Source organism: Balaenoptera ricei, chromosome 16, assembly GCF_028023285.1.
Source record: "Balaenoptera ricei isolate mBalRic1 chromosome 16, mBalRic1.hap2, whole genome shotgun sequence".
In the NCBI taxonomy this organism is placed as follows: Eukaryota; Metazoa; Chordata; class Mammalia; order Artiodactyla; family Balaenopteridae; genus Balaenoptera; species Balaenoptera ricei.
Window position 1 is genome coordinate 47,424,803 of NC_082654.1, and position 21,126 is coordinate 47,445,928.

Below are 21,126 nucleotides of genomic sequence, written 5' to 3' on the forward strand. Positions count from 1 at the left end.
GTCTGTAATAACATTATTCACAACAGGTAAAATGTGGAAGCAACACAAGTCTCCATCCATAGATACAGAGGTAAGCAGAATGTTGTATATACATACAATGGAATATTATTCAGCTTTAAAAAGTATGGAAATTTTGACACATGCTACAACATAGATGAACCTTGAGAACACTATGCTAAGTAAGCCAGGCATGAAAAGACAAACACTGAATGATTTCACTTATATGAGGTACTTAGAGTAGTTAAAATTATAGAGACAGAAAATAGAACAGTGGTTGCCAGGGCCTGGGGAGAGGGAGGAATGAGGAGTTAATGTTTAATGGATACAGAGTTTCTGTTTTTCAAGATGAAAAGAGTTCTGGAGATGTATGGTGGTGTTGGTTGGCCAAAAATGTTAATTACTTAATGTCATTCAATTGTACACTTAAAAATGGTTAAGATAGTAAATTTTGTTTTGTGGGTTTTATCACAATAAAAAAATTAAAAAGTGGATATATTAAGACTTTAGAACCTTGGGCCTTATACAGTAGTGGACACAAACCCTAGGTATCTCTTTAAAGATATGAAAGTAACATGGCAACCATAATATATAATGTATTCTTTAGAACTTTGGGGCTACAAAGGTGGTACATCTTTGGTAGAGTTTCCATCTCTAGTCTGGGTATTAAAACACAAAAAATGATGATAATAATGGCTTCTTAGGAAATAATGGCTGCCCAGTGCACCTTTAAGGTGTTATTGGTAGAAGTGAGTGCTAAGAATATAGTCATTTCTGCTACTATGCCTTGGAAAGGGCTAGTCAAAGAGACTGTCCCTTTCTTTCATCCAGAAAAAAACAGTTCATCAAATGGAGCTCTTACTACTGTCCTTGATATTGGACCATGACTTTAAGAAACACCTTTCTAGGGTATTTCCTCAAAACCCATCCAGCACCCAGCATGGCTCTAGAGTGGTCAGGGACTGGGAGGGTTGCAAACGACATGTTAATTTTTCATGCATCTTATCTTTTCTCATAGATCATATCTTTTCCCAGACAACAGAGACCTCAATTTCAATTTTTGTTTGATTCTTCAAATATGTCCTACAGTCAGTTCTCATAATCATTTTCTTAAGTGGAACAAAGTTTAGGGAAAGTTTACTCTGTACATACCACAGAGAATGTTCTCATTTCTCTTTGAAAATTCAAATTCATAGTATGCATAATGCTATGATTATTAGCCTTATATTGTTTTCAAAATTATCTGTTGCTTACCTACTCTTTTCCCTGCTGCTGTATTATTTCCATTCATTCCAATACCACGGGCAGACTACAATTAAAACACAAAACATCTATAGAGGTGAGTTAATGGAAAATAGAAGGAAAGATCACCAAACATGAAATAATTATATTTTATTATAAAAATGCTGCTGAGCTTTCATTTAAAATTATTTAATCTATTTTTAATTAAATTAACTTGGAACCTGATTGTCACATCCATCAATATTGTACTTACTCTTCATCTATAAGAAAGTAAAATTCGATGGCTCAAATAAAAGTTCTTATTGAGGAAAAACATTAATAAAAATATTTAGTATTTAAAAATACATGATAAACTGTTTACACAAAGCTACTTTCAAATTACAGTTCTCAATTTAGGACTAAAACATTATTTAAAATTCAACTGTCAAAAAAATTTTCTACAAACTGATAAACATTTTAAGAGAAAGTTATGAAAAGAATTCAACCTTAGGCCTCTTTATTTAATGTGTAAACAAAAAACAAACTATATGTTGAATCACTACATGGATAACTAGTAGAACATATTGAAAGGCAAATACTTACTAAAAAAAATTCTGTAGGTTCTAATTGGGGAGAACTTTTCCTAAGGCTTTCTTCCTGAAAATGCTGGAGGTTTGTAAACAGCCCAATTCCAGAGGTTCGAAGCCTGCCTGCCCCACGTGTGCTCTGCAAGCTGTCTCTGCTTGCGCTCCGGGCCAGTGAAGCAAGAAAACCTATGTTATTTACACAACCAACAGGCTCTTTGGTAGCCTTGTTAGCCATTTCTGTGATATCCCGAGCCTCAACTTTAGAAATAATATCAGATCTTTTCCCAGGTGAATCGACTTTAACAGCTCGAAAGCGAGTAGTCCTAGAGAAAGAAGAATCAGTTATATTTTGAACGTCCAGTGACCGAAGCACATTTTGTGAAGCAGAAGACTGGAGGTTCCCAGACTCAAAACATTTGGACTGTCTCTGTGGTTTCACCAGAGAGTTATGTAGTGACATTGGTGCAGAACAGTGAAGAGGTGATAAGAGTCTATTCTTGTGAGCACTTAATTCACGGTGGTCGAAAACTGCAGCTTCTACTGATTCACCACTCAACACTTTTGCAACATATTTAAGATGCTGCTCTGTAGCTTTCAACCCTTTATCACCATTAGTGAGTGAGGATTCTGGATTTACCTTCCGTGTGCCTTCTAAGCCACTGCTCTGTTCATCAGCATTTCCTTCGGTAAAGGAAGCAAACGAACCCACTTCAGGTAGAAGCAATTCTTCAGTTACACACTCTTGTGAAGTTGGAAATAAAACAGTGTCATCCTCATTATTAGATGACAAATTTCCTGAAAAGTTTTTTGTCCGCCTAGGTAGGGATGATCCAAGATGGAGAATAGAATCAGCAAGCTCTTTGTCATTTTCAAACTCCATAGGGGGTATCTGAGGTGGTAGTTTGAAGCCACTATTGGAATGAGACTGTGTGTTACTCTCCCAGTTATCGTCTTCCTTAAGAAAATCACTAGCGATAGATGATATGGATCTATCAGCAGGGGGCAGAGCTGCCAAACTTGAAATGGCATTGCTGGCCGAGTCAGGCAGATATGTGTTCCCAGGAGAAGGTAAACAAGACTGCCCAATGTGGGGGAGAACCCTTAACAATCTGTGGCGAGCAGCTGCCGTGGAACTACTGGAAGGTCGAGGAACTACAGGTGGACGAGGTTTTACCTTGACAGCTTTCTTAGGCTAAAAGAAAAGAGTCAATATATAATTCTTTACACGGTCATTTTCTCTGCCCATTAACAAAAATTAATGAAGGAAGAAAAGGTTACTTCTGTAACATACTGGCATTTGGATTACCTCAATCTAAAATGTTTAAAAAGATTAAAATCTTAAGCTTATGATTGAGAAGAATTTTGCTATCTTCCTTCATTGAGTATAATTTTCTGAGAATGTTATAGAAAAATAATTTTATTTTTCATCACTATTAATTATTTGTCAGAGTTTTGCAGAGAAGAAAACTGATTATATTAGGTATGACATTGCTGACCTATTTTAGATCCCCAACAACTTTTCCTAGTAAGATGAGTAAAGTATTTGGCTAGGTAGCTATTGCAAAAAAGAGTTAACAGACCTAAACTGCTATCCTTGAAAAGATCTGCTTGCAAGGCTGGCCCTTGGCTGGCTTCTAGGAACTTGTATTTCAAGAAGTAGTAGTATTTCCTGCTACCATAACAGATAAGAGTGGCTCATTGGGCCTAAACTGTTTGTGCAAGCAATATGGTTTATGCTGAACATCAACTTTCCTTCTGGGAGTCTGGAATTTTGGTACATGCTAGGCAGAGGGTGCCTCCATGAAAAGCTCCTAATAAAACCCCTGGGCAAAGAATCTTTAATGAGCTTCCCTGGTAGACAACATTCCACATGCGCTGACAACTCACTGACAGAGTAATTAGTCATATCTTATGATACTTCACTGGGAAAGCCTGTGCTTGGTTTCCTCTGGACTTCACCCCATGCACCTTTTCCCTTTGCTGATTTTGCTTTGTATGCTCTTTTTGCTATAATAAATCTTAGCTATGAATAAAACTATAAGCTAATCCTGTGAGTCCTTCAAGCAAATCACCAAACCTAGAAGTGCTCTAGGAGTCCCCAATATAGTAGATTTTAATAAAAGCATCACAACAATTTATGGTGTATGGTTAAAATTGAAAATTAAAGATATGAAGCCTTAGCGCTTATCTTTAAGATATGAACTGATATGTGCATGACAAAAGGAAGGAATACCTGATGATATACCAAATCTCCCAACCTAGAAATATAAGAAAATCTAGATAATTCAGCAGAACAGCAGTTGAGGCAAGAACTAGAGGGGAGCTAAAAATCCAAAGAAAGAAGAAACTTGGAAAGATATGAACCAAACATTTCATGTCTAGCCAAACTGTCCTTTAAGTGTTATGGCTAAAGAAAAAGTTTTAAACATCCAAACACTCAGAAAATACTGTATTTACAAGCTTTTCCTAAAAAATTTATTAGAGATGAGCTTCTTCTAACCAAAAAGCATGGGTAAACTTCAGTAAGAAGACTGATAGTAAGCATGTAATATATTTAATTAAAGACCTAAAACTAAGAGTGGGGACAAGATTAGAAAAATGATTTGTAAATGTTATACTATCTTAAAAAGCAGAAATAATGCAAATATTAAAAATGGAAGAAGATGAGAGAAAGTAAAATAAGTTCATTGATTATAACTTAATAAGTAGGAGTCAAAAGATATCTTTTAAAAATAAAAGAGAAGACAATTAAGTATGGAAAAGGCAGAATAAGGACATGATAAAAGATATTACTATAAAGTTAAACAATAGAACAAAAAATAAAAGCCTTCTGAAGTACCAAAAAGTACACACTCAACACACTCACATACCCATACACACACAAAACAGACCATAAAGAAACTGTAAATATAACAAAATAATAAGATATTAAGGACCAAATATAGGGACTTCCCTGGTGGCTCAGTGGTTAAGAATCTGCCTGCCAATGCAGGGGACACGGGTTCAAGCCCTGGCCCGGGAAGATCCCACATGCCTCAGAGCAGCTAAGCCCATAAGCCACAACTACTGAGCCTGTGCTCTAGAGCCCACGTGCCACAACTACTGAGCCCGCGTGCCACAACTACTGAAGCCCACCCACCTAGAGCCCGTGCTCCACAACAAGAGAAGCCACTGCAATGAGAAGCCCGTGCACCGCAACGAAGGGTAGCACCCACTTGCTGCAACTAGAGAAAGCCCACACGCAGCAACGAAGACCCGACACAGCCATAAGTAAATAAATAAATAAATTTATTTATTTTTTAAAAAAAGACCAAATATAAAAGTCATACCAGTAAATGTGAATGTGATTAAGTGGTATATTTTTTAAAATTTCAAATTGGCTCACAAAGCAAAAAACAACTCTATGCTGTATATAAAAGGTCTTCCCAAAACAAAGTAAATCAAAAGTTAATAAAAAAAGACATGGGAAAGAATACACAAAGCAAATTAAAACAATAAGATATCAAGGGTTATGGGCCTGATATCAGGCAAGGAAAATTCAAGCTGAAGGTCAGAGACGAAACATTTTATAACATCTAGAATTAGCAGTATAATGAAAATACAACAGTTATTAATATTTATGCACTAAATCACACAACCACCTTCTTAAAGCAAAAACTATGGGAGATGAAAAGAAAAATACACAGAAACCCACTAATAATTACAGACTTTCACGTATCACTATTCTCATTTTAAGAGAGAGCAAGCTGACAAAAAAATAAGGAAATAGAGGACGATTTAATAACGTCAAATCTTACAGACAGCTATCAAACTTTTACCCTGATAACAGAGAATGAGCCATTTTCTTAAGTATACACAGGACAGTCATAAAGAGTGATATTAGATCACGAATAATCAAATTCTATTAAGCAGATATGGAAATAACATTCTCTGATTTCTATGCAATAAAAAGAGAAATTTTAAAAAATTAAAAATTAAAAAGGCTCTCTCGCCAGGATTTTTTCAAACTCAAACTACTCTTGGATAAAAAGGGAACTATCAACTAAAAATGCAAAATTTCTTTTAAAAATTAATGAAAATACTACAAATTGACATTAAGGTCTCCCTGATGAGCTGATCTGAAAAGAATATGTCATCTACATAATATCCTGCCAAAAATGTTTGACCTGCATCTAATCACGATGAAACAATAAGACAAACTCAAACTGAGGATATTCTACAAAACTGGCCTACACTTCAAAAGTATCTGACATGAATGTCCAACAAAGGCTAAGAAATAGTTCTGTATAAAAGCAGACCAAGAAAACATTACAACTACATACAACAATGCATGATTCTTGATTGGATCCCAGATTGAAAACAGAAAGAAAAATCAAAATAAAACAAAATGCTATCAAATACATTATTGAGACATGGAGAAATGTGAATATGGATGAAGTAATGTGTATCAGTGATAAATTATGTGTGTGATAACTATATTGTGGTTATGTAGGAGAAGGCTCTGTTCTTAGGAGTTATATACTGAATTAAATATTTAGGGGGAAATGTTACGATATCTGCAACTAACTCCCAAATGGATCAGGTAAAAGAAATAGGGAAAGAAAACAAATGTGGAAAAATGCTAACTGGTGAATCTAGGTAAAATTTTCATGGTTGTTCACGGGTATAACATTTCTGAAGGACTGAACATTTTTCAAAGTAAAAAAGGTAAAATAAGTGTTCAGACAAAATCTAAGAGACTTAATTGCCAGGAGCCCTAAATGAAAAGAAACACTAAAAGATTCAGATGGGAGGAAAATAATCTTTAAATGAAGCAAGTAATTGCAGGAAAGAATAAAGAGCAACAGAAAAGGTAAATATGTGGGTAAATATCAATAATATTAGCAATATAAAACAATTTGAGGGGCTCAAAATATATGTAAAATTAAAATGCATGACAACGACACAAAAGGTGTTTGGATGTATAAATGGAGTTAGTGTTCTAAGATTCTGGCATTAAAAGCAAAGTGATAAAAATCATTTTTATTAGACTATAAGTAGTCAAGAATGTACAAATAATCTCTAGAGTAACCACTTGACAAAGCTAGTATAATAGTAAGTAGCTAACAAAGTAGTAGAGGATAAAAACTGAATAACAAAAAATAGACTAATCTAAAAAAGGACAAAAAAGGAGAGAAAAAGAAACATAGAACAGGTGGTTAAATAGAAAATAAATAGTAAGATGATAAAAATCCACATGTATCAGTAATTATACTAAAGGTAATAGATGAAAATCTTAAGCTTGTCAGTTTAGATTAAAAAATAATAAAACTAACCACGTACTGACTACAAGAGACAATTCTTAAATATAGGAACATAGAGTGAAAGTAACAGAGTGGAAAGATATATAATAGAAACATAAACCAAAATAAAGCTAGCTCAGCTACACTAATAAGAAAGTAGCTTATACTAATAAGACAAGTGTATTACAAGACATAAAGAAAAATATTTTTATAATGATAATAAATAATAATTTTTATAATAATATAAACTACAAGAAAGATATCACAATTCCTTGGATATCATAAAATCTGTACTAGATCATTTGATCTAGTTTGACAGAGTTTCAAAATACATAAAGCAAAAATAAACATCTTAAAAGGAGAAACACACAAATCCACTACCAGAAAGGGAGATTTTTAATACACTTCTCTCAATAACTGATGGAAAACAGACACACACAAAAATTAGAAGACCAGAACAACACAAATAACTTATCTAATTGATATATACAGAACACTATATATATGGACAGATTACACAGTCTCTCCAAGTGTGTAAGTGGCATTTATTAATATGCTTAGTCACAAATCAAACCTCAACTAATTTCAAAGGCTTGAAATAATTTAGAGTATGTTCCCTGACCACAGTGATATTAAACTACAAATCAGTAATAAAAAGGTACATAATGGGACTTCCCTGGTGGCGCAGTGGTTAAGAATCTGCCTGCCAATGCAGGGGACACGGGTTCGAGCCCTGGTCTGGGAAGATCCCACATGCCGCGGAGCGACTAGGCCCGTGAGCCACAATTGCTGAGCCTGCGCGTCTGGAGCCTGTGCTCTGCAACAAGAGAGGCTGCGATAGTGAGAGGCCCGCGCACCGTGATGAAGAGTGGCCCCCGCTTGCCGCAACTAGAGAAAGGCCTTGCACAGAAACGAAGATCCAACACAGCCATAAATAAATAAATAAATAAATAAATAAATAAATAAAATTTAAAAAATAAATAAATAAAGCAAATAATTAAAAAAAAAAAAAAAGACTCTGCCTGCCAATGCAGGGGACACAGGTTCAAGCCCTGGTCTGGGAAGATCCCACATGCCGCGGAACAACTAAGCCCATGCGCCAAAACTACTGAGCCTGTGCTCTAGAGCCCGAGAGCCACAACTACCGAGCCCACATGCCACAACTACTGAAGCCCACACTAGTCTAGAGCCCGTGCTCTGCAACAAGAGAAGCCACGGCAATGAGAAGCCCACGCGCCGCAACGAAGAGTAACCCCCGCTCGCCGCAACTAGAGAAAGCCTGCGGGCAGCAATGAAGACCAAACACAGCCAAAAATAAATAAATAAATAAATAAATAAATTTATATCTTAAAAAAAGGTACATAATATTCCACGTTTGTAAACTAAGAGGTTCGCTTCTAAGTAAGCCATGAGTCACACTGATATAAAGATTTAATGTAATCCCTGTGAAAATCCCAATAGCATTTTTGCAGAAATAGAATAATCCATCCTAAAATTCGTAAGTGATCTCAAGGGACCCCAAATAGTCAAAATAATATTGACACATAAGAACAAAGTTGCAGGTCTCACACTTCCTGATTTCAAAACTTATTACAAAGCTAAAACTTATTGCAAAGCTTATTACAAAGCTGTTGGTGTGGTACTGTCTTTATGTCAGTACCACACTAATCAAAATAGTGTGGTACTGACATAAAGACAAACATATTGACCAATGGACTACAACAGAGAGCCCAGAAATAAACCCTCACATATATGGTCAAATGACTTTCAACAAGATGCCAAGACCACTCAATGGGGAAAGAACAATTTCTTCAACAAATGGAGTTGGGAAAATTGGGTATCTTCATACAAAAGAACGAAGCTGGACCCTTACCTTGCACCATATACAAAAATTAACTTAAAAATGTATCAAAGACCTAAAACTATAAAATTCTTACAAGAAAACAGGAGGAAAAGCTTCATGACATTGGATTTGGCAATGGTTTCTTGGATATGACATCAAAAGCATGGGCAACAAAAGAGAAAACAGATAAACTGGACTACATCAAAATTTAAAGCTTCTGTGTATCAAAGGATACGACCATCAGAGTAAAAAGGCAACACACAGAATAAGAGAAATTATTTGCAAATCATATATATCATAAAGGGCTAATATCCAGAATATATAAAGAATTCTTAAACCTCAACAACAAAAACAATAACCTGATTCAAAAATGGGCAAAACACTTGAATAGATATTTCTCCAAAGAAGATATACAAATGGCCTACTAGAACATGAAAAGATGCTCAACATCACTAATTATTAGGAAACTACAACTACAAACCAACTACGACCAGCTACAACTAAATCAAAACTACAACTACGACCTCATGTCCATTAGGATGACTACTATTAAAAAAAAAATGTATTGGTGAGGATATGAAGAAATGGGAAGCTATGAAAAACAGTATGGCAGTTCCCCCAAAAATTAAAAATAGAATTACCATATGATCTTAAAATTCTGGGTAAATTTACGAAAGAATTTAAAGTGGGGTCTCAAAGAGATATTTGCATACCCTTGTTCATAACAGCATTATTCACAATAGCTAAAAGGTGTAAGCAACACATGTCTCCATTGACAGATGCATGGTTAAGTAAAATGTTATATATATATATTTACTCAACCTTAAAAAGTATTGAAATTGTGACATAAGCTACAACATGGATGCACCTTGAGGACATTGCTAAGTGAAGTAAGTCACAAAAAGACAAATACTGTAGGATTTCACTCATATGAGGTTCAAGAAAGTCAAATTCGTAGAAAACAGAGAGTAGAATTGTGGTTGCCAGGGGCTGGGGGTGTAGAGAAATTGGGAGTTGTTTAATGAGTATAGAGTTTCCATTTTCAAGATGAAAAAGTCTGGAGATTGGTTGCTCAACAGTGTGAATGTACTTAACACTACTGAACGGTATGTACACTTGAAAATTAAGATGGTAAATTTTGTTATATTTATTTTACTATAATTAACAATTTTGTAATGTTAATTATAGAATCTAGGTGGTGGATAAACAGGTGTTCACTGTAAAATTCTTTCAACCTTGCTGTATGTTGGAAAAGAAAGGAAAAGTAAAGACCAATTTCTCTGATGAACAAAAATCCTAAATAAAATATTACAAAATTTAATCTAAAGACATAAAAAGGAAAATTCACCACAACCAAGAGTGGTTCATTCTAAGACTGATTTCATATTTAAAAAAAATAAATTCACCACATTATCAGAATAATTTTATTCAGTGTAAAATACTTTTTAATTTCCCTTTGGATTTCTTCTTTGACCCATCAGTTACTTAGAAGTGTGTTATTTCCAAAATATTAGATTTTCCAGATATCTTTGTTGACTCCTAATTTTATCCATTGTAATAAGAGAGCATTTTTTTTCACACACACACACACACACACACACTGTATTTTATTTTTACAAGAGATAAATAAACTGACACCAAGCATTGTAAATGGATGACCACAACAAAAGCAACAATGATTACAATTACCAAACACGAAACACACTCATACTATGAAGAGAGCATTTTTTGTATGATTTGAATCTTTTAAAATTTATTGGGACTTGTTTGATAGCATACAATACAGTTTATCTTAGTAAATGCTCTGGGTGCACTTAAAAAGAATGTGTATTCTGCTGTTAGGTGGAGCTTTCTTTAAACGTCAATAGGGACAAATAGGTTTACAGTTGATCGAGTTATATTAGAAATCTAATATAACTATGAATTTATCTATTTCTCTTTATAGCTTTTGCTTCATGCATTTTGATGTTCTGTTATTAGGTACATAAACATTTAAGATTGTGGGGAAAGAATTTTATTTTTAATAGAGTTAGGTCAACTGTACTCCATCTGGAAAAAACTTGTCTTCATCCTACTTTACATTATATATGTTTTTTAAAGTTGTGAGGTTGTTGTTTTTTTTTTCAGATGGATTGTAAATCTAAATGAGAAAGGAAAAATCATACAGCTTTTGGATAAAAACCACAGGAGCATGTCTTCAAAACACTGTGGTAGGAAAAAACTTCATTAAATTTTATAAAAACTAGTAATCATAAAAGGAAAACGGTTAAGTTAAAATACATTAAAATAAAGAATATTTATTCATTAAAAAAATATGAAAGTGAAATAGCAGCTGTTAGAATATCTATAAATCATGTATCTGTCCAAGAACTTGTATCCATAGTATATAAAAATTCCTTCAAATCAGTAAGCAAAAGGCAGACAACCCAATTTAAAAAATGAGCAAAATATTTGAACAAGCACTTGACAGAAGTCAGTATCTTAAAAAAAAAAAGGATGTATTTAAACAGTATGATTCACATGATATAAAGACTGTTGGTACAAAAGTCAATATCTTAATGGCGAATAAGCATATGAAAAGCTTAACATTATTCTCCATCAGAGAAATGTAAATTAAAACCACTACACATCCACCAGAATGGATAAAATAAAAAAGACTCACAATGTCAAGTGTTGGTGAGGATGTGACACAAACGGGAACTCTCCTGTTTCTGATGGGAGTGTAAACTGGTTCAGACACTTCACAAAACTGTTTAGCAAAACAACTAAAGCTACACAGATACCTACCCTATGGCTCTACAAGTCTATTCCTAGCTATATGCCCCAAAGAAAAGAGTGCATGGGTCCACCAAAGTCATGTATAAGAATGTTCAGAGCAGCTTTGTTGATGAAAGCCAAAAACTAGAAACAACCTAAATGTCAAAAGAAGAAGGAAGAAACGAAGTACAGGCATACCTCATTTTATTGCACTTTGCAGATAACCGCGTTTTTTACAAATTGAAAGTTTGTTGCAACCCTGTGTTGAGCAAGTCTATATTGATGCCATTTTTCCAACAGCATTTGCTCACTTTGGGTCTCTGGGTCACATTTTGGTAATTCTTGCAATACTTCAGCCTTTTTCATTATTATTATATTTGCTATGGTGATCCGTGATCAGTGATCTTTGATGTTACTACTACAACTCACGGAAGGCTCATATTATGGTTAACATTTTTTAGCAATAAAGTATTTTTAATTAAGGTATGTACATTGTTTTTTAGACATAATGCTATTGCACACTTAACGGACTACAGTATAGTGTAAACATAAATTTTATATGCACTGGGAAACCAAAACAATTCGTGTGACTCACTTTATTGCGATATTCGCTTTACTGGGGTGGTCTGGAACCGAATCTGCAATATCTCCGAGGTATGCCTGTATAGTCATACAATGGATTAGTACACAGTAGTAAAAGAGAATGAAATGATACATGCAACAACATGGATGAACTGCAAGAGTATTATGCTGAGCAAAAGAAACCAGACCAAAAAAAGGTGTATTATATATAATTTATACAGAGTTCAAGAACAGTAAAGACTAATTCATGGTGACACATGTAAGAATAGTAGTTATTTCTGGGAGTAGGAAAAGGCAGGTATTGATGGGAAAGGTTACAAGGAAATCTGGAGAGAAATTTTAATTTTGAGTTACACCTATTTTAATTTGAGTTATACCTACATGACTGTATAGAAATGTAAAAATTCATCAAGTTCTATTAAAGACTTGTGAATTTTATTTTATGTACATATTACATTTCAATAAAGAAAAAGTTATTAATGGAGTGAAAAGCAAAATAATAGAGTGGTGATACATATATATGACAAAAAACTTATATCCAGAATATTAAAGATCTCCAAAAAAATCAATAAGCAAAACACATACAACCCAATTTTAAAAATGGGCCAAAGATCTGAACAGGCATTTTATAAAAAAGGATATCCAAATACCCAATAAATACATGAAAGGTGCTCAACTTCATTGATCAGAGAAATGCAAATTAAAACCATAATGTAGGGCTTCCCTGGTGGCGCAGTGGTTAAGAATCCCCCTGCCAACGCAGGGGACATGGGTTGGAGCCCTGGTCCAGGAAGATCCCACATGCCGCAGAGCAACTAAGCCCGTGTGCCACAACTACTGAGCCTGTGCTCTAGAGCCCACGAGCCACAACTACTGAGCCCACGTACCACAACTACTGAAGCCCGCACACCTAGAGCCTGAGCTCCACAAGAGAAGCCACGCAACGAAAAGCCCGCACGCCTCAACGACGAGTAGCCTCTGCTCGCCTCAACTAGAGAAAGCCCGCGTGCAACAACGAAGACCCAACGCAGCCAAAAATAAATAAATTTATTTATTTATTTATTTAAAAAAACCCAAAACATAATGTAATGCCACTACACACCAACCAGAACGACAAAAATAAAAAAGGACCATAACAAATACTGGTAAGAATGCATGAAAATTGCAACTCTCATTCACTATTGGACAGAATTCATTCAATTACTTTGGAAAACTGACAGTATCTAGTAAAGCTAAACATTCCTTATCAACATCCAGGTAGTGGAGATATCCATAATAAGTAAATATTAACAGCATTTTAAAAAGTAACTATTGCAAAATTAAGGTTAGGCTATCTTTTATTATCCTTCTTAGCTCTATGAAATTTTTTAAAATCATGAATTATTTTGAGTGCAGTATTATCACATTAAATACATTGCTGGCCTAAAAAAATCAATTCACCACATTTAATATCTCAATAAATAACTGAGGCCAGAAACTTGAAATGAATAATAGTTTATAAATCTTTTTTTTCCCACAATTACCAACAGACTCAATGCTGTGAGCCCTGCAAGGATATACTAGAGAAAGACCTGGCCAAGCTTCACCTTTTTGCTGAGATTCATGTTCTCCATCTTAGCCTTCAGCAGTTTCATCTTATTCATAGTTATTGAATTTTCAATTATCTGTTGCCCAGAAGGAGAAGGCTCAATTTCCTCATCTTCATCAGTATGCAAATTATACACAGAACCACCACTGCAAAGAAAATAATAATTACTAATGAAATGCATCTTATACCTGCCCAATGACTAAAAATATTTTAAATGCAATACAAACTATAGATGTTGCTAATGATAAAACGATAAATCCATCTTGTCAATGTAAATTCAAGGCAAATGTATTTCAAAAATATATTTCTTATGAGAAAAAAAGTAAATGGGGATAAATATCATGATCTAGAATTACTGAAAATCTAGTACAGCTGAGCTTTTCTGAAGTCAGTATACCATAAGTGAAGATCTTTTATGTTTGGAAATGTAACCAGACAGAATAGCACAGATTTTAAAATGAAAAAAGACACCTTGGTCAAGTCATGACACAAATTATTAAACATATAAAACTTTCCAATTACTGATCAATCACAATAACATTTATTCATAACTTAACATATTTATTATCTGGAGCCCTTTCTCTTTGACTACAGAATGCCACAATATAATGCCATAATATAATGGCACTATCACACTATCCTCATGTTTATTCTTATATGTCTATCTTTCCCCCTTATTCCCCCATATGTAAGCAAGTTGAAAGCAGATATTAATATTAGGCTTGGGACTTCTCTGATGGCTCAGTGGTTAAGAATCCGCCTGCCAATGCAGGGGACACAGGTTCGATCCCTGATCTGGGAAGATCCCACATGCTGCGGGGCAGCTAAGCCTGTGCGCCACAACTACTGAGCCTGCGTGCCACAACTACTGAAGCCCGTGCGCCTAGAGCCCGTGCTCCACAAGAGAAGCCACCGCAATGAGAAGCCTGCGCACCGCAGTGAAGAGTAGCCCCTGCTCACCACAACTAGAGAAAGCCCGCAGGCAGCAATGAAGACCTAACGCAGCCAAAAATAAATTTAAAAAAATATATATTAGGCTTTGCTCATCTTCCTAGTCTTAGCACCTGGCACAATGCTTGGCACACATTTAACAAACGTTTGCTGAACTGAACGCAAACATAATTAAAATTTCATTCAGCTTTTTCAGTAATGGGAAAATTAAAATGGTACACAAGGTCAGCATATTTGAAGAATGACTGAAATTTTAAATTGAGCATAAGAAGCATGTGCACTAGTCACCGTGCCCAATTTACTGTATCTATGCTAAAGAAGTATGAGAATAAGACTTCCTGTTCTATATGGTTGTAAGAAATGGAAACAATTTAAGATAACCTTAATAGGGCATATTCCATAACACTACTGAAGGACATACTACCACCACACAAAGGTAAAGCAGAGAGTGGATAGCCCCATTCCTAAACTTTACATGGTGAAACTGGTGACATTCTGAAATCATGGGTTAATTACATTGCACAGCAGCCACAGGTATCAGGAGGAAGAAGGGCAGAAATTGGTCTCCATAGCCAATTCAGTCCCTAGTGTTTGACTCGTGACTATCATTTCGATCTATTATAGATGCCTAGTATAATATGAAAACTGACACAATGGACACAACACTAAATTGACACTGCTACCATTTACTGAATGCCTACTCTGCCAGGCACTTTCCGCATTATTATTTCTAATCCTCACGAAAACTACATAAGATGATATTACATCCCATTTTATAAATGAGGAACCTGCAGCTGAGAGAGGTTAAATGATTTTGTTCAAGACCAGAGACCCAGTAAATGGTGCACCTAAGATTCAAATCCTCTGTCTGGTTCCAAAGTCTATTCTTGATACTACTTCCTATTGCTTCCCCAGGCACCAAACAATAGACCTTACTGCGTCATACTTATGTGTCCAAATTAAGTAACAGAATTTATAGTATGTGAAGGCTCTCATCTTGAACTTAACTATACCTGAAAAGGAAGGTTGAGGTGAAGATTTTTGCCAGTTCACCCTTGGAGTTGGAAGGAATGACTCAAGTATATTCTATTCTTGGTCACCTTATAATACTTTAACTTCAACTACTTCTCTGTTATGTCCTGTAGCATTTTAAATTTATCCATATTAAATACTAAAAGAGGTTTCTGACTCAACCTTCCTGTCATAAAAAACTGGTCCTTTACTATTTTCCCACAGAGACCAGTGTGTGTGTGTGTGTGTGTGTGTGTGTGTGTGTGTGTGTATTTGTACGTTAAAAAGTACAATCATGATAAATATTTCATGGGCTGCATTTTAGAGGATAAAAAAATTTTTTTAATTCACCTAATTTAGGGACTTCCCTGGTGGCACAGTGGTTAAGACTCTGCGCTCCCAATGCAGGGGGCCCAGGTTCAATCCCTGGTCAGGGGACTAAATCCCACATGCATGCCACAACTAAGAGTTCGCATGCCGCAACTAAGAGTTCACATGCCGCAACTAAGACTCAGTGCAACCAAATAAATAAATAAATAAACATTAAAAATATATATATGTTAAAAAAATTCACCTAATTTTTTCAAAATACCACATTATTGTGTTTCCTCTCACAAAGCATAGATCAGTTAGAAGCCAATTCCAATTTTTTTCTAAATGGAAAAATGTAACTAGACCAGGATAACACAGTAATTTATAAACTTAATCCAAGAATATTTCTTTATTTTTAAACATTCTAAATATTTTCTTGAATGCTATATTTAACTTTTTCTAAATCTTTTAACCTAATAATAGGATTAAAGAATAAGAGATGGGCAAATGTAATATTTATTCCAACAAGAATATTATTCACCCTGAAGCCAACTCCTTATGTGACTTTCACAGATAAGTTACCATTTAATTAAGTGTTGCAATGCCTCCTTTTATTTCTTCCCACTTAAAAAAGCAGTAAGGTAGCACAATTAACTAAAAAGATTTGAGACTAAAAATGATGACTGGTACAAGATTTTGTATCAGAATGAATCAAATAATTCTGTTTCTTCTTAGAGCAAGAGTCAGCAAACTATGAACAAGGTCAAATTCAGTCCACCACTTTTTTTTTTCTTAATAAATTTATTTATTTTATTTATTTATTTTTGGCTGCGTAGGGTCTTTGTTGCTGCGCACAGGCTTTCTCTAGTTGCAGCGAGCGGGGGCTACTCTCCATTGTGGTGCGCGGGCTTCTCATTGCGGTGGCTTCTCTTGTTGTGGAGCACGGGCTCTGGGCGTGCGCGCTTCAGTAGTTGTGGCTCGCGGGCTCAGTAGTTGTGGCTCGCGGGCTCTAGAGCGCAGTCTCAGTAGTTGTGGCGCACGGGCTTAGTTGCTCCACAGCATGTGGCACCTTCCTGGACCAGGGCTCGAACCCGTGTCCCCTGCATTGGCAGGCGGGTTCTTAACCACTGTACCACCAGGGAAGCCCCCACCACTTATTTCTGATTGGCCCACAAGCTAAGAATGGTTTTTACACTTTTAGATAGTCGAAAAAATCAAAATAATAATATTTCATAATGTGAAAATTATGTGAAATTCACATTTGTGTCCAATAAAGTTTTGCTGGAACACAGCCACACTCACTTGATCACATATTGCATGCACTGCATACTGCTCTTACGCTACAATGGCAGAGTTGAATAGATGCAGAAGAAATTGTATGTGGCTCTCTCATTGCTTTGTACTGTGGTTTAGCACACTATAAATCACAGTGGCAGAGTCATAATCAACAACACTTTGACTGCCATGTGTGTCACTGTACAATGACATTTTATTACCAGTACGTACCCAACATGTCAAAATGAAGAGAAGAGTGGACTTCAAATGCTGCAGTTTTAAGACACAGTAGAGAGTGGATCATTTTGCTATCAACTAAATAGCAAAATATGGTGTTTATTATACAATGACACTATAGCTATGCTAAAGAAAAACAACATATTTGGACATTATCAGACTAAGGACTCATCACAACATTCCCAACTTGCAGGAAAGCAATGGTCAGAAAAAGCAGAAAATTTAAAATGGAATATCTCATCACAGTATAATTTCTTCACAAAAATAAATGAAAATAAGAGTGCAACCAAAAGAAGTTTCCGAGTGGCTTATTTACTAGCCAAACAAGGAAATGTTTACCAATTGTGAATTAATTAAGCCATATTTGATCACAGCAGTTGAAAAAATGTATCCAAAGAAAATAAACTTGTTTAAAGACTACATCTTTGGCAAGAACAATTTCTAGAAGAGTTGAAAACACTGGAAGCAACATCAATAGTTAATTAAAAAATCAGGCAAATGATTTGGAGTCATTTTCCTTGGCTTTTGATGAGTCAAGATAAGCTAGATACTATTCAGTTGTTTTTGCTTATTCAGGGTATCAAAACCAAATTTGAAGTGACTGAAGAACTAGCCCCCATGTATTGTCTGCATGAAACAACTACATTTAAGAATATTTTCAAAGAAGTTGCTAAAACACTAACGGTACAACTTGAAGTAAAATCTACAAGTGATGGAGCAAAAATATGTGTGGAACAGAAAAAAAAGCTTTTTTGGACAAATTTACAAAGCTAATGAAATGTAAGGTGTTTAAAACCTATGGTTACTCATTGTGTTATTCATCAGCAGGTAATCCTGCAGTAAATATTTCAATCTTTCATGTATTACGGAACTAACAGTGTCAATGGTAGACTTCATTTGTCTCATGGACTTAACCATTAGTTCAATGGCTTGGCAGTAGCAGCTTTATTGTGATTTTTTTCAGCTCAGGGCTGACACTGAATTTTTCTGAATGAGAAGAACCACTCCCAACCGCTAATATCCAATGCAGAATGCCTTTGGAAATTAGTTTTTGCTGTGTACTTGATAATGTTCCTTAGTGAATTCCACCTAAAATTACAAGGCAAAACAGTACTTACATGAGAAACTTACACTGCAGTAATGTCAAACTGACAACTAGCATTACTTGGAATCACATGTAATATCATGCTTTCAAAAGTTAAAAACAAAGAGAGATCTCCATTCCCACACAAATTTGCAGCAGACATACTTTCCAAACTGAAATTACACTCCCAGCAGCATTTTCATATCTCACTGCAAGTTAAAGGAAATCTGTGTATTTCAAAATCTATTTAAATGTGCAATTGAGAAGCTCCACCTATGTTCAATTGGAAGTGACTGATCTGCAACATAATGAAATGCTAAAGGCAAACAGCAAGGGAAGACTAACAGAATTCTATAAATGCCTTCCAAGTGATGAATATGCTCAATTAAAATCATATGCTCATGGACTGCTATCATTATTTGGCAAGTACCTATCTGTGTGAAATGAAATTTTCAAAGATAAAGTGCATAAAATCTCATTCCAGATCAATATTAACAAATGAACTTTTACAACTGATTCTGCAAATTTGATAGGCAACACTAGCTTTCAACCCCTTAACTAAACTATTACTTCCACACAAAAGAATTCTATTCTTCTCGTCAGTAGACCTGAATTACACACACACGCACACACACACACACACACACACACACACTATTCTTATATTTTGAATTTTGTCTGTAAAACTTTTGTGAAAATTTGTTTTCTCTTGTTATGTAAGTACTTACATGGTATCCTTAGTTTTATCTCTTGGCCTGGAAACCCTAAAATAGTTACTATCTAGCCCTTTACAGAAAAAGTTTGCTGTGCTCTATTGTGGAGTAAGAAAGCCTCTCCTAGAATAGGCAAGATAAGGTATGACCAGAAAAGGTTTTCTGCTCTGCTTCCTCATCCACCCTATCCCTTCTCCAATTCTGGTAAGTGAATAGAGAGGAAAAGAAAAATAAAAAATATCTTAAGAGGAACAATAATAATACAATTTTAACTGAAATCCATAACAACATTTGGATTATGTCTTAAACACAAATAGAAGTTGACTGGGGAAAAACTGGGGTAAAAGGAGTAAGTGATGTTTTAAGCAAAGGAAAAAAGATGTACAAAAACATGGCATAATTAAAAAGACCTGTAAAAATGATGATAACAGGTTTTGAAGGGCCTTCCATGCTAAGCTACGGAGCTTAGATTTTCTCCTTGAGGAAAGGAGAGCCAAAAGAGGACTTCCGAAGGAAGAAAACCAAAACAACAGCTAGCTAGCACATGGAGAGACTGGTATAAAGAAATTCTACTCATGGTCTAAGTGAGAGACCCTGGATTAAAGCTGCAGCCCTCACTGGTCCCTCTTCTCTACTTTTAACCCATTATGTTTAAGGCATGTTAGCAATGTTAACCAGAGCCTGACACGTAGAGTCAACAGTCAATGCCCATTTGTCACATCTGCTCTCTGGCCCCAAAGAATGAGTATAATCTCTCTTCCACATAACACTCTGAGGTGAGGCAGAATCCTAAAGGAATCCCCAGGATTCCCAATTCCTGGTGCTCACTCCCTGTATACTCTCCTAGCCTTGAGTTTGGGCATGACCTATGACTTGCTTCTATCCAACAGAATATGGCAAAAGTAAAGGGATTTTCAGATGTAACTTAGGCCCCAAATCAGTTGATTTTGAGTTAATCAAAAGAGAACTGAGGGAAGCTTCTACCCAATAGCCAGTAAAAGAACCAGGGCCCTCAGTCATATGACTGTCAGGAAATGAATTATGCCAGCAAAGTGAATAAGCTTAGAAGTAGATTCTCTTCCCCAGTCAAGCCTCCAGGTAAGAGTACAACTTTGCCAACACCTTGACTGCAGCTTTCTGGGAACCTGAGCAGAGCACCTGGCTAAACCGTGCCGAGACTCCCAACACATAGAAACTGATTTCCAGACTACAAGTTACTTTTTGTATGAACGGTATTGCAACTAGGTTTTTATGCTGTGGAATTAAATTTAGTTACCCGTAATACCTTTCCTTCCTTTGTCTGCCTGTCCTACTCCTCTTTTAAGGTCACTTTTTCTCAGAGGTTGTCCCTAACTCCCTGCCTTTCAGGCAAAATGAAGGCCTTCTTATCTGCTTTTCCAGAGACGTTGATGTCTTTTTATAACAACTGCCAAAATTATATTATAGATACTATTTATAGCAGATTGCATGCTCCATGAAGGGAGGGAATATAATCTTTATAACCTAGTGCCTAGTGTAAAGACTGACTATAAAAGTTCAGTAAATTTTTAGTAAATGTGTTAAAGTGAAAGGAGGTAAAGAATCATAGTAAGGCAGAGTGCACAGAAACTTGAAGGTTACCTTGTCCAATTTACTAAGTGTTCTATTGCCTAGCTAAGTACCTTTAAGTTGTTTCCTTCTGATTTT

At 35.5% G+C, this 21,126-nt stretch overlaps 1 protein-coding gene across 6 annotated transcripts in view; it reads right to left on the reverse strand.

The window, feature by feature from the left end:
- The window catches only part of ZFAND4 (zinc finger AN1-type containing 4), a 76,778-nt gene that overhangs the window by 5,772 nt on the left and 49,880 nt on the right, over positions 1-21,126 (reverse strand). For 5 of the 6 annotated variants that reach the window (XM_059899244.1, XM_059899242.1, XM_059899241.1 and 2 more), the window contains 3 exons: positions 13,856-14,003; positions 1,822-2,997; positions 1,252-1,306 (listed from right to left, as the gene is read on the reverse strand). In XM_059899244.1, coding sequence (XP_059755227.1) covers positions 1,252-1,306; positions 1,822-2,997; positions 13,856-14,003 — 1,379 coding nt within the window. Of the gene's footprint in view, positions 1-1,251; positions 1,307-1,821; positions 2,998-12,282; positions 12,348-13,855; positions 14,004-21,126 lie in introns of all 6 variants that reach the window. The other variant, XM_059899246.1, reaches the window with a different exon arrangement.